The 15,051-nt window shown below is 35.5% G+C and overlaps 1 protein-coding gene across 2 annotated transcripts in view; it reads right to left on the bottom strand.

Moving 5' to 3' along the window:
* The window catches only part of rargb (retinoic acid receptor, gamma b), a 64,715-nt gene that overhangs the window by 44,822 nt on the left and 4,842 nt on the right, over positions 1–15,051 (bottom strand). For both annotated transcript variants that reach the window (XM_073875768.1, XM_073875767.1), the window contains exon 2: positions 4,453–4,832. In XM_073875768.1, the coding sequence (XP_073731869.1) occupies positions 4,453–4,609 (157 nt within the window). In that variant the 5' untranslated portion in view covers positions 4,610–4,832. The remainder of the gene's footprint in view (positions 1–4,452; positions 4,833–15,051) is intronic.

Here is a 15,051-nt window from a genome sequence, read left to right as displayed (position 1 = left end):
CTCCCGATGACACAAGCGGCTGCTTTTTTAAAAAGAAGTCACAAGACATAAACATACATAAACATGTATTTGCGAGGAGTGCAAATCACAACACGTACATTGAGAACAGTTTCATATCTTTATTTATGAAACTGCATGTCATTATTAAATCCAGATGGGCTCGCAATGCTGTATTTTTTATGCTAAAGCCGGAAGTATAGTATATTTTTACGTGCACAGTTAAACACACAAAGTATAGATTTGACTTGTTCCATCATCACCCGATTTTACTGGAAAAATAAGCCACCCCGTATAAAATTAAGTACTTTACAAAAACCCAAAGTTTTAGGATTAGAAGCGGCACATTTTTACCACTATTACATATATAAATGGACTCACCCCACTCATTCAGACACCATATGGCTAGATATAGAACAATCACTATGCAAAGACTTGCTCTTATCAGACATCCCATTTTTCAGTCAGTCAATTAAACATCATCCATGCTTTAAAGCACCAACAATAGCTTCAACTCTGACAGCCTGGTGGAAATATCATCAAATCACAAACACTAATCAGGCCCTATCTAAATTCACCCCACTTTGGAACAACCCTGACTTCATAAGCAACAAAAAATCACTTAAATTTCATGAATGGGCAGAAAAGGGCATTACACATATGGGTCACATTTTCATATATAGTCCAGGAGTACAGTATTGGGAGCAACCAATTTTTGAATTATTTGCAACTTAAATGTTGATAAAACGCTGTTTTATCCAAAATCAATACCAAAACCCTTAATCTTCAACTTCCCTCAGCATTAGCAGATTTAGTTAATATATCCTCTTCAAAAAACTAATTCACATAAAATAATAACCTTACCAATAATCAAATGAGAACAAGACTTATCTATTGCTCCAGATACTGACTTTTGGACTCAAATTTGCAAAAATATTTATTTTATGACTAAAAATGCCAACCTTTAGCTTATACAGTATAAAACTCTTCATAGAACACATTACACTGAAAGGCTGTCTAAAATGGGATTCACATCAGAAATTTGTTCGCACTGCTCACAAAATTGCCCGGACACATACATACATGCCACATGGCTCTGCCCACCAATTAAGCAATTTTGGAAAGAGGTCACTGAATCCCTATCCTGTCTCCTGGGCTGCTGCATCCCATTATCCCCCTTACTCTGTTTACTAGGTGATTTATCAAGTCTCGCTCACGAAATAATAAACAAAAGAATGCTCCTGGTGGCCTTAACCATTGTCAAGAAAACAATCTTCATGAACTGGAAATCCCGGAACACTATACAAATAACACATTGGAAAAATTTGCTCATAGATCACATCTCCTTAGAATATTCTTCACCACATTACAACTATTTATTGTCAATGTTGATAACACACTTGGCTTAATAATTATGTATTTTCTACTTTTTATTATTATTATTAATACTATTATTGTTATTATCAAGAACATTATGCATTTATTTATCTTTTTTCACCTTCTCATATTATAATAATAATAATTATTATTATTGTATTTGAAACCATTATAATTAATTTTGAAACCATTATTACTGTTCTTATTAATGCTGATAACACCCATTCTAGTTTATTATGTATTCACTTATGATTGATATTATTATGCTTATTATTTTATTACTGTTATTTATTTATTTATTTTATTATTATTATTATTATTATTATTATTATTATTAGTAGTAGTAGTAGTAGTAGTACTAATAGTGATATTATTGTACATAACATAGAGGCATTGAAAAGTAACGACTTAAATAAATATAACTAAATCTATTACCCAACACATACCACCCTTGATTTTAATGCACCACATGCTGATTTTGATGCACCGCATCTTTTTATAATGCACCACCTTAGCTTAGACATATTAACATATACAATTAATAATTTTATCATGAATGAAAAAGAAGAAAAAGAAACAAACACTGATACAGAAAACTGGATTGGTGTGTTATGTGTTGGGTATGTGTGCTATTGATGTTGTTGATGTAGTTGTTGGTATTATTATTATTATTATTATTAATACTAATACTATTGCTGTTTTTTACAAAATATTAATATCATCACCATCATTTTATATAATATTATATTGATTGTTGTCAGTATTTTTACTATTATTACTATTAATAATGATCATTACTATTAATAATAATCATTGTTTATTATTTATTACTCTTAAGTTATTATAATGGGATTAGAAAAAAAACAAAAACCATAACAATCCTTATAATTATCATTGGTATTACTATTATTATTGTAAATACTATTATTGCATAATATACATGATATAATAATAATAGTTATTATTATTATTATTAATTATACTACACAAATATGTATACTTATTATTATTATTATTATTATTATTATTATTATTTTGCTTATTATCATTGCTACATAACAATATTATCATCTGTATTATTATCCGTTTAATTTATTATTCATTTTTTTATATCATTGAGCAGAACAAATCATTGTCACAATTGTTGTTTTTGTTTTTGTTGTCTGTTTTGTTTTTGTTGTTTACTACTTAACTATCTGTTGTATGTTTTGCACTTATAATAAAAATTTAAAAAAAGATTTGACTTGTTTGTGTACACAGACGTTCAACGCATGCGACAGAATGCAATGCGTCTTCTAGGCAACATATTACATTCTCCTTTAAGCGTATACATGACATATGCATACGTGGTGCACGTACAGTACGTTACCACTCTTCCGATTATGAAAATTGTGTCACGCACACGGACCCTTGCGTATGTGTAAAATATGGACCATACTTCAGCCTTAAGCATTCACACTATATCATCCATATAAGTCGTTTGTCACTTCATGGAAATATGACCTATAGGAACATTTACTAAAATAGCACATCTGTCAGCAGTAAGCAATGCCACAGAAACGTTCAAATTAATGCGGCCCGAATTGGCAAATTGGTAGATCCTTGCCTTAGCGCAAACATCACAGTGCAAAAGCCCTTCAAGACAGGTAAAACCTGGTCTCTGTACTCTGGTTCCTACGGTAGTTCATATTTAGTTTTGTTTAATAAAGCAGCACTTAGACCCGGGGCTGGTTCCGGGCATGGGCAGGGTTGGACTAAGCCCACCCAAATGTGTGTCTTGCACACCCAATCAGGATTTAGTCAAAGACGTCATTCATATTTTATTTAACTACATTTTATACGTTGGTTAAAAGCAATCTGGGGTGGGCTGTTTTTCAATGGCTCTAGTTTGAGAAAGGGCTGTAGATGGTCCTAACCAATAAACACCAGAACATTTCATTTTTGCATTGCTTGAAAACAACTTCAGTCTACACTCACGACTCATGAGGAGGGTGGCCTCTGTCTGTAGTGGGGAATCTGACAGACGCGACACGAGATTTTAAAGCAGATCTACTTGTGTAGCTTTCAGCCTGTTGTTTCCGATGATCCGGAAAAAACATACATTTTCCACAGCTCCTGAAATAAATCCATCTCAATTCTCAAAAATCACGTTACGTGACTTAAATTTAAATGCACCATCTCAGTCATTTAATGATGGATGGTCTGTTTGTGTCTTATGGTCAGAAATTACTAAGGGCTTTGGGCAAAATTTTTTCCAAGATAAAAATAAATCCCCCATAAATTCAAAACAAAGGGCAAGCATGACCCTTAACAACTGATCATAATCATGATCAAAATGTAATGTGAAAATGAATGAAGAAGCGTTGATGACAGCTTTAGATTTAGATCTGTTCGCGTTTTGTCTGGTTACTTAAACGCATAATTTTTGCAGTGTTGAACATTACAACCAATCACAGTTGTGCCTGTTGAGCGGATGAATGTAATAGCCAATCAGTGGTGTTTAAATTAGTTTAGAATTAAAGAATTTGGTTATAATGTTCCATAATTCAATGACTTTATAAACAACAGCAGGTAGATGCCAATAGAGATTCATAGTACTGTGAAGTCAGACTTATTATTATATAGCAGCAGAGAGTCATTGACTGTTTCAGTGTTGTTTGGTAGCTTTCTTTATATTTTCTCTTTCTTTGATAGCTTTCTTTATATCGCAGTTTGATTAATTGTTCTTTTATTACTGCAGCAATATAATATTTCATAAACTTTCTCAACTTGTTAATATGCCATGCATAACATTGTTTTTAAACGTATTCTATTAATTTTGTGCAATTACGTTAATCTCATAACTATATATTTAAAATTGCCCATTCAGGATATCTGCCAGCCCACCCTTCTATAGCTGACCAAAATCGTCGCTACTTAGACCCTATGTCCTCCTTAATTCATTGGCACACACGGGCTATAGTATGCATGTTGGGGTCATCCATACTGTAGCTGTCTGTTAGTGTAAAAACTGCCCACATATCATTTATATATTATGTTGCGTAAACAATTTAAGTTTTTTTAATGAAAAGTACTTACAAAGTGCTGCCATTTCTTTGGGTAGGTCTGCCCCAAATCGTCCGAACAGACTGCCATTCGCCAGAAGATCGAAGGGGGAGTTGTTTCGCATCGAATTAAAGGCAAAGGGGTAAAACCTTGTTATGTGACTCATGGGTCTCTCCCTATTGGTTGCCATTTTGACAGTGATGTTCTCCAAGAGTGGAAAGAAACGTCCTATGGGGTGTTCTTAAGGTGAATAATGTCTGTCTATTACTTGAATGCTTTTTAATCAAATGGATTGTCTTGATGAACGGTGCTACAATCATACATCCACTGTAAACGTTGGTTAGGCTTGTTGCAGCATTGAGGTGAATGAACTGGGTGAGGTATCCAAAACTACCACAAAGACCAGCAGATTCCTGCAGAAGAAAACACAAGAGTAAAATAAAGAAACACTTATTTTTAAATACACTAATTATACTCAATAATTCCGTTTAAGTTCATATTTACACTTAATAATGTCTGGTGCATTGTTTAACAAAACTTAACATACAGTAAATGAAAAACATTAAAAACATATAAACCAGTACAAAGCAAATGTTATATTATTCCTATCTGCCAGATATAAAATATAGTTGTATAAATAGTTTGTAATACCTTTGAATACTACAACAGGATTAATATATTTCTAGTATTCATGATTACAGCTTCCACAAGAACAAGGATCTTAATTTAGGCTGCAGTATTAAACTTGATCCCATAAGTTATTATAAATAAGAATAAGTCGTTTGAGCAGCTCAGTAGTTTAAGTACTGCATTAGCAGTACAAATGTCATGGTTAAACAATCACAGTTGAACGCTAAAACACTTCACACCGCTACTGCAGAGCTGTCACTTTCTGCCACCAGTTGGGCTCCGCCCATAAAAAATGTCATTTCTGTTTGCAAACACGAAAATGGTCTATGGAGCCCTCGTGTAATAAAGAACACAGTGATGTCATAATAAATTAAAAATAAGCAAGTATTTGTGTTCATGTAATGGCAAAAAAAAAAAAAAATCTGATCAAAAGTGAACAAGTTCAAAATGGTTTACACATGTATTTAGTGTCGTCCACTTGTGATCTGATCGACCAAAACACATCTTAATGCCAGGTGCAAACAGGGCTATGAATGTAGATTGCTTATTAACTACAACACAACTTTATTTTGACTGTTGAAACATAGCTTGAAATGGATTTCCAAAAGTTTTTTATTAGATTTTAAACCACATATGAATGTAGTTTGAATTGAATTTGTAAAAACAATATCACAAATGCTCTTCTGCTGTTTACAAGTAAACATTAGAGCAAACACAATTATTGTTGCCTGTCTGAACAAAAATACAAAAACATGTTTATCATTTAAATGACAGGAAACATAAAGAGATGAGGCAAACAGGGATAAACACATCTCATGCCTGACCACCATGGATTAATCCAAACTGTTTGCCCAGCTCACTGCAAATGGTTTTAAATGATATGTTTTCACCAAATGCCAAGGAACCCATGAGCTGCAGTTATGATGATGTCTACATTTGTTTTATTTTGAATAAGAGATTTCAAAATGAGATTAGATCTACTCCGTGGCATGAAGACCAAATATCATAAACAATAATATAAGGTCATTTGGATTTAGATACAAACCAAGCGAACGACAGCGAGAGCCAACAATCCGATGAAACAAGGGAAATAAATAGAGCACGTCTCTTGTTTGGGCATTCATTTAAACGGCCTCCAAGCCACAAAGTGATTCCAGGCGATGCCATATGATTTAAATCAGAGACGCTGCCCAATAAAGCTGTCTCTGTTCTACTGCCACACACCCAGGGCGGAGGGCATTCAGTGCTCTCAAACCCCCTCTTTCTGCCTCCATCAGGACTTGATGGAAAGTTCCAGAACACAAATCCATAAACAGAGAGCTTGGCTTTCCAGATCTACAGGATTTGGTGCACCAAAACAAATTTTGTTTCGTAATTGATGCACACCACTATAACACTGCAAAAACTGACTTTCTTACTTACTATTTTTCTATTGTTTTAATTACAAATATCTACAAATTCTTAAATCAAGAAGCATTTTTTGAAGACAAAAATATAAAATTTAAGTGAATTTGGGCTTAAAAGAAGCAAAAAATCTGCTAATGAGAAAAAAACTTGAAATAAGTTTCATTTTTTCTTAAACACTTAATAAAAGAAACATTTAAAAAAACTTTTCTTAGGCCATTGGCAGATTATTTTGCTTGTTTTAACACAAATCCACTAAAATTTCACATTTTTTTTCTAAAAACTAGACTTATTTTCTAAGGTGATTTTGCTTGTTTAATTATTTTTAGACATTTGTACTACAAACAAGACAAAAATACTAAGTAAAAAAGTCATTTTTTTGCAGTGTACATTGTATTTAAAATGCAAAATGTCACCACAACCAATGCATTAAAATTCTTTAATGATAAATTAAAGTCAATATAATGACAGTGGCGTATATCTCTTGTTTCTTTTTTTATTTGCTCCAGTTTTTGCTTTTGTGGGAACCCATCATCTTCTATGCTTTACATCCTAAACGCTAAACCCAACAACCATGTCTACCTGAGACATTTAGTCTTAGTTTTAACAATAAGTTGTTATCGTAGATACCTGTGAGACACAGTGAAGAGCACAAAGTGTACCATTCTTACACTACTTTTCTTTGGAGAACATACTCGCTCTCTTTCTCTTTTAATTGCAGTCTGTCCTTCTTTAAAGCTGTGTTCACTTGGAACAGGGCTGCAGTAAACTCTTCCACATGTGGGGCCTCTGCAGAAGGGCCACGTTTCACAAACCATCATCTGCAAATCCTGCTCTGATCATACACACACAAACACACAACTACAGTCAACTACACAACAGCACACATTCTCATATACTCTCATACTGTCTTAGATCTTTTCGTTTGTTAAAGACACTTTTGAAATTGATAAATCATCATCCTCTTTCTTTGTCTTTAGATGTTTCTTCAGCTCACTCGAGAGGACAGTTTTCAAGATGTTTTCAACAAAGTGATGAACAATGAAAAATAAAATAAAAATGAAAGAAAACTATGAGGATGTGTTTTCAGAAAGAGCAAACAAGATACCATCTGCTGTCCTTTTAAAAGCTTGTAACTCCATATTTTGTGATTTTTTTTTGCCATAAATCACGATTATTGGTCACCTTTTATGTTTGTCAACTGGTTTTGCAAATATTTAACCAATAAAAATAATTACAAAGTGATTTTCAACTTAGACAAATACAGTTTTTTCTATTTCTTGAAAATGAGTAAATTTGGACAGCAGCAACCTCTGCAGAGGTACGTATTTCCCATGAGACCCGGTTGACAGCAGTGATATGCGGGTTTAAAGAAACCAGGAGACGGCAAAAATATTATCCAAGGTAATCAAATTAAAAAAGGGAAAAGGAGAAAGTAATGTTAAAGAAAGATAGATAAATGCTAGAACGGAATCATTGCTCTCTTGTGGATTATTTAGATACACATTGGGTTTAAGAGAAGAAAACAGAAGTGTATTGTATGGGGGTGAATGAGGCCAGGAGTGTCGCGAGACCCCTTTAAATAGGGCACGTGCCCCAGTGTAAATCTGCTGTGCCCAAGTATAAAACTTAAGTTTACATTTTAACACATTACTTTAATTGTTAGTGTATTCATTTACATTGAAATTCACAGCACAAAATAAAAATTGGTCTACTTTTAAACTGTTTAAGCGAGTTGATTTTTTCAGTGGATTAAAGATGGAAGATTAATTAATGTTCATTAATTGTTGGTATCTGGACTGTGAATGGTCATTGGGATGATTTTGGGATAGTTTTTAATGACCATTGGGCTGGTTTTGTTACACAGATCTGGCAACCTACACAGCCCCACACGAAAATGACGAATGACGCATGACGAAACTTAAGTGAGTTTCTAATTCATATTAATAATTTTATATAGATCATTATGGCTCCTATAGTTGGACATCTGATTTTTTTGTACGAGCCAGGGAAAGAGATTGAGAAATGAGATATGATGAGTTTGAAAGTAGTCAGGTCGACTTTAGATATTAGATAACTATGGCTACTAAATGCGTATATGTTTACCTTTCCTAGTACTTGTTGCAGTGTAGGGAAAGTAGGTTAAGCAAGCATTGTGCTGCACACTTCTGCACGCAGCAGGCTTTTAAGAAAAAGTGTCAAAAAAATTAATGCGGGAATGTGCCCCATGCAGCTTTACGTCTAGCAACACCCCTTAATGGGTTGTCAAATCTACAAGTTTTTTTCCACAAGTAAAATGGCAAAATAATGAACAACTATGTAAGATAAGTCACACACATATTTAATTTAGGCATCTATAAATGGTTACATTTTATGCGGTTATTTAATTTCCATACTGTTTTGATTTTGTCTTGAAAACTGTGCTGTTAAGTCCCATAACAGATGCTTAAATTCAAGTTTCTAAATTGACCTGTTACTCAAACAGAAAACCTATTTCTCTAATTAAAAGTGATTGTCAAGTATGGTAGTCCTTATTCAAAATGTGACATTTCCCAGACAGAAGACGACTCTGGGCCGGATCAGCACCGGATCCGCAATGAAGCTAAAAGATTCCAGTTGTATCCCAGTAAGTAGTGAACACACACACACACCTGGAGCAGTGGGCAGCTGGAGAAACTGGGGTTAAGGTGCCTTGCTCAAGGCCACCTCAGTCACAACCTTCTGCCCGTGATACTCGAACTGGCGACCTGCAGGTTATAAGCCTAATTCTCTAACCAATAGGCCACAACTGCCCCAGGGTCTACCTTTCAGACACATGTTCTCCCCCAATAACCAATAGTACAAGTCTGCACTCACTTCTATGGCCCTCCGCAGGGTCTATAATTTTGCACTGTCAACAAAAGTGCTTGTGTGCAGTCTGAATGCAGTCTTTATTGGACAGGCCGTCTGGCAAGACTCGCTTAATTTGAGTCTGCACTTATTTACCAGGGTAAATGGAGGGAGGTGTTACAGTATGAAGAAAGTAGGTAATCATGTAATACCCCCTTTTAGCTTCCCAACTATGATGACATATTGAGAAATGTGGGTAAGATAGAATAGAAAATGGATTGAAGGTCTGGATCGAGCAGTAAGTGTTTCCAGATGATCAAATAATCATCTAGGCTCTATGAATTAATGCTTCATAAAACTGGGAAAATGTGATGACTTCAACCCCCTTTTCATCATGAACCATTTTAGCTGGATTAGGGTTCTTTGAAGATTACAAAACTCAAGGTTTCTGTAACAATTTGTATTGACAAACTAACTGGAGCTTAGCCTTCAAAGCCAGTTGGTGATTTGAGACAACATGAGCATCAGTGAGCAGAAACGAGACCATGAAAGTAGGTGGATTGGAATGAAATGGCACAGTTTTTATTGGAAACAGTTGGTTGGTGGCACCGCACCCCTGTATTTAATTATAAAACGAGCCTAACGTTACATACAAGACTAGAAACTGCATGCAGGATTGTGATAATCGAGATTTTGCCAACATTTAATTTCTAAGTGACTTGCAGTAACTGATCAATATTTCCTTTGATAAACAGCCCATATGAAACAAATTCATTTTTTCATATTACACTGCAAAATATGGAACCACTTTATTATCGGGTATGTTTCTTTAACTGCTTACATAAGAAGCACTTAATGAAAAGTGCCAATTGTGTACATACTGTACTGTATCTGCTGTTAAATTGGACATTACGTGTCTGTAAATACACTTGAAAAAGCCTAGACCTATCCACATATGAGTGATGTACAAACCAAAAGCCACACAAAGTCAAATAAACATCTTTTTACTGACTGAAAATTGCTAACTGAAAATGCATGACTTGTAGTGCAGTAGATATATCCCATTAGCTGTAAAAGTCCTGCTTTTGAGTGGGAAAATAATTGGAGAAAGTTCTGGCCAACATAACATGCAATTTGCCACAGCAGACATTAGGCAATGTACGACAGTATTGCAATTATTATACTTCACTGTAGTGCCATGAATTCATGAAAGAACCTTTCTATGTAAATTACCATGTAAGAGTCATAAAGTCTTCTCTGTGGATTTAAGCTTGAGCACTAAACCTCAGCAGTAAGGATTTGTTCATTTTAAAAACATGTTTGTGTCATTTTGAAAGGGATTAAGGAAACTACCTCAGCACCTGATCATGGCCATATATGACGTACACATGCGCATTGCTCCAGGTTGGAGACAGCATGCCTTTGATGCGTGTTAATGAATGTGTGTTTGGCAGCACCTACAAGAACCCTGCAGTTTTCCAGAGAGACGATGAACAGCCAAACATATAAACATAGCGAATAATTACGTCGCTTAAATATAACCCATAAATCAAGCTGCCTATAGGGAGGTTATGAACTTTAAACCAAAAAGTGTGGTGCTTTAAAAACACGGACATATTAACACACATGCAAGGCAGGGATTTTCAAACGCACATCCACAGGCTCACCAAATGCGGACGACCACCACATACAAGCGTGCCATAATGAGTAAATCTGTAATTAACTAAATAGTGAACAAAATAAGTTTAATAGCAAAAAACGTTTGATGACTTTATCTCTGCTTGATTAGGTTTGTTTCCATCATAGTGTGTTTAACAGGAGAGCGTGCTTACAGTGCTTTATGTTATACAGCTACACTATTTTCTCCAGAGGCCTGACATTTATTAATCCACAGCCGAGTCTTGGTTTTACAAGTATAATGAGTGCTGAAATCAGTTTTAATACAAAAAACACACAATGGTGCCGTTATGTTGAGCAGACCCAAGTGATTGACCCCATGAGATGAAAGGTTGTGGCTGGGGTCACATTTTAGTGCCTAAAGCAACACATACAGGTCAAAGGTCTCTTCTTAATTAAGATTGTGGCCAGGTACTGACACACACTGAAGTGTGAATTACATGTGCATGTTCAGCCTGGTCTCACTGTTAATATGTAGTTTTAATACATAACTTAGTACAAATACTTGTATGTACATTTAAGTAGATGCTGAAGCGTACAATGTAGATGTATTTGCAACATTTATTTGTAGCATTATAACATTTTAATAGCTACAAAATGTAAATATTTAAAAAAGATTGCTGTATAATTTCACTTTAACCACTTTGTCAATAATGTTTCCTTACCCAAACCTTACCCTAAACCCAAACCCTTTTATACAAAAAATTATATATAATTTATTATTTTTATATTATGCTATGTAATGTGTGAGAAAATTGCATTAACAATAGTAACAATATAGCATCTAAAACAGGGGTGGGCATGGAGGGCCGCACTGTCCTGCAAAGTTTAGCTCCAACCCTAATCAAACACACCTGCAAATCCTAATCAAAGGCCGCAGGATTACTTGGACTGCGTCCGAAACCGCATATTGTACAGTAGGTACTTAAAAAGATGAAGTACCTACTTACTTGCCGTTAAAACAGTAGGTACCGTATAGTATGAATCATGGTAGTATGAATGGGAATCAGACGTACTACATCCGCCATGTTGCTACATCACGTGACCAAAGTCGTCCTCACGTCATGTCATTCTAGCGCGAAAACCGCCGCATGCATCTTCTTTGTTGGATAACTCTCCCGGGGCGTCATGAGATAGTAAAGTGTCCATCGTATGCACACTGCAAAATCTAACCGGAAGTAGTAGGTCATCCGGGTACATTTCGCATACTGTTTTTCGAATATGTATTCGGACAAACTACTCGCCTCGCCTACTGCTTTTTGCGTACTATATAGTATGAAGTAGGCGGTTTCGGACGCAGCATTGGAAATGACATTTAGGTGGGTTTAATCAGGGTTGGAGCTAAACTTTGCAGGACAGTGGCCCTCCAGGACCAGGAATGCCCACCCCTGATCTAAAAGATATATGTATATAGCAATATAGCATCTAAAAGCATCTATAAAGCATAACAAACAGACAAGTGTGATCACAAAAATTATTTATTGCAAAATTTCAAAAGCAGAACTAAAAGTAGTTAAAATGCCAATGTGCTGCAGCTGTGGTCCTTTCTGGAGTTTATGAAGTACAGAGAAGTATTAAAGTTATTAATCCACAAGAACGTTAATCCAGTTTCTTTCTGTCAAGGCACCCATTTCAAATGTCAAAAGTACATTGACTAAAAGACAACAATGTCAATTCAGTTTTATTTATATAGATCTTTTCACAAGAGCCAATAAGCGTTTGATATTACTGCCATAAAGCAATGTGTCGTAAAGCTTCTTGAGGCGCAATATTTGAATTAAAATCCATTACAAACTCGAGATTTGACGTTTACGGTTGCTGATGAGCAGTGTTGGGGAAAGTTACTTTAAAAAGTAATGCATTACAATATTAAGTTACTCCCAAAAAAGTAACTAATTGCGTTACTTAAACCCCATTAACACAGACCTTTGGTCCCAGAAAATACCCGTAAAATTGCCAGACAAGCGTCTGTGTGAACACAAACACGTCCCGTAAATCTTCTGAGATCATTGCCGAAAAGAGGACCTAGTAAGATACACGGAAAACCCTCTGTGTGAACAAGAAGCCGAAACAATGCCGTAATGGGCGTGTCGTGGTAAGGACGCGCGTCATCACAACAAAAGTTATGGTTCAACGAGAGATTTACATGTATATCAACATTCACAACGAGAAATGTCGCAAACTAGATTGAAGCAGTTATCAGGAAATGATAAATGAGACCCATTAACAATGAAGTACGTATGCGCGTGTCATGGCAACATGAAGTTGGTTAAACTTTTTAAAATGAGGGATTTACATGCAATACAACATTCATGACGAAAAATGTCAGCAAACTGGACTGAAGCAGATATCATGTAAGTTAGCTCGTCACTTACTGGGCTGAAGGGGAGATCATTCAGACGAATAAAATAATATCGCGTCACATGCTCATTTAAGCTTATATTAAACAAAAATGCCTGCGCTCATCCCAGTAAGATATATTGTTCAGCTCCTCAAAACGGGGGTTTTAAATGCATATTAACAATCACGATGAGAAATGTCTGAAAACTGGATTAAAGCCGAGATCAGGGTCAAAGCTCGTCAACTATCCACTCTGAAGCTGAGATCATTCACCAACATAGAACGGCAAGTCACATGCTCCATTTTATGAAAGTCATGAACATTTCATTATGTAAATGAGTAAACTGTCTTAAATAAGTCAGAAAATATGACTAAAAACATGTCATTAATATGAGTAATAAACGCCAATGCACACTATTTTAATAATTATAAATAGGAATACGTACAAATCAACCCAGTCTCACCCCATGGCGTCAATATTTGACGACACTTGACCATGCGTCAATATGTTGACGCGGAGGGTATACCTTTCGCGTCATTTTTTGACGAACTGGGGACTTCAATACTATTAAGTCCGTTGCATTCTCTTTCCTATTTTCTTACAATTTTCTACCATTTTCGCGTCGGTTTAGGGTTAGATTTACATAATGACATCCCTACCCAAACCGTTTCCCTAACCCCAATGCCAGGCGACAACTGTTTAATTTCGCGTACCTAATAGTATTGAAGTCCCCAGTTCGTCAAAAAATGACGCGAAAGGTATACCCTCCGCGTCAACATATTGTACGCATGGTCAAGTGTCGTCAAATATTGACGCCATGGGTGTGAGAATCCGGCTGTTATACAAATCTGTACGTCTGTAAAGCATGTTAATATATACAAGCCTAATTAATGTATTAGTCCTGTCAACACGTCAATATTATATGTTTCAGTCTGTATTAAAACGTAAGTAAATGTACATGTGGTACAACTAGTGCTGTGTTCAAAATATCGATACGACGATACATCGTCATGGACGCATGACGATGCGCGCATCGATACAGCACCTTCCATATCGATTCGGATGCACTTTTGAAAGTAACGTGACGAAACGCTGTTGATCCATATGGAAAGGACGCATGTGTCCCGTGGAGTACGTAGAGTTAAGTTAGCGGGGTATAGTTTCACTTTGCGTGTCTGTCTCGCTGGCGCACGTGTCTGCATAGCGAGCCGCGTACTCGCGCTCTCTCTCTTTCTCGCTCGCGCGCATATTTAAAATCAATGAGTTCAGTATGAAAGCGCAGATATCTTAGCCTATACTACAGCAAAGGGCTTTATTAGCCACTCTCTTATAAAACAGTACTAACCCATTTGAGAAGAACAAAGATTTGCATGTGAAAAGTGTACGTCTAGAGATACCGAGCTACTTTTAAACTATAGCTGTCACATTAATAATCTGATTTCTACTAAATAGTATTAACTCTGACTGGATGTTTATAGATATGTTCAAAGATATAAAATAATTAAACGAGAGACAAATATAATGCCTAGAGTAAGGCACTACCTTTGTAAAACTGCTTTAAAAAACATAAGTACTAACTCTGGGATTTTAAGCATTTCTATGTTACCCCAAAAGCTAATAAATGAATGGCAAAAACATTCCCTGGTCAACTGTTACAACACTGCTTATTCAAGAGTGTACAATTACGACAGATAATAATAATAATTATGTTACAAAAGTCTGAACAAAAAATGTAATTCAAAATAGTTAAT

This window comes from Misgurnus anguillicaudatus, chromosome 14 (genome assembly GCF_027580225.2).
Source record: "Misgurnus anguillicaudatus chromosome 14, ASM2758022v2, whole genome shotgun sequence".
NCBI lineage: Eukaryota > Metazoa > Chordata > Actinopteri > Cypriniformes > Cobitidae > Misgurnus > Misgurnus anguillicaudatus.
Note: the sequence above shows the minus strand (reverse complement) of the source record. Positions and strands in the feature narration are given on the sequence as shown.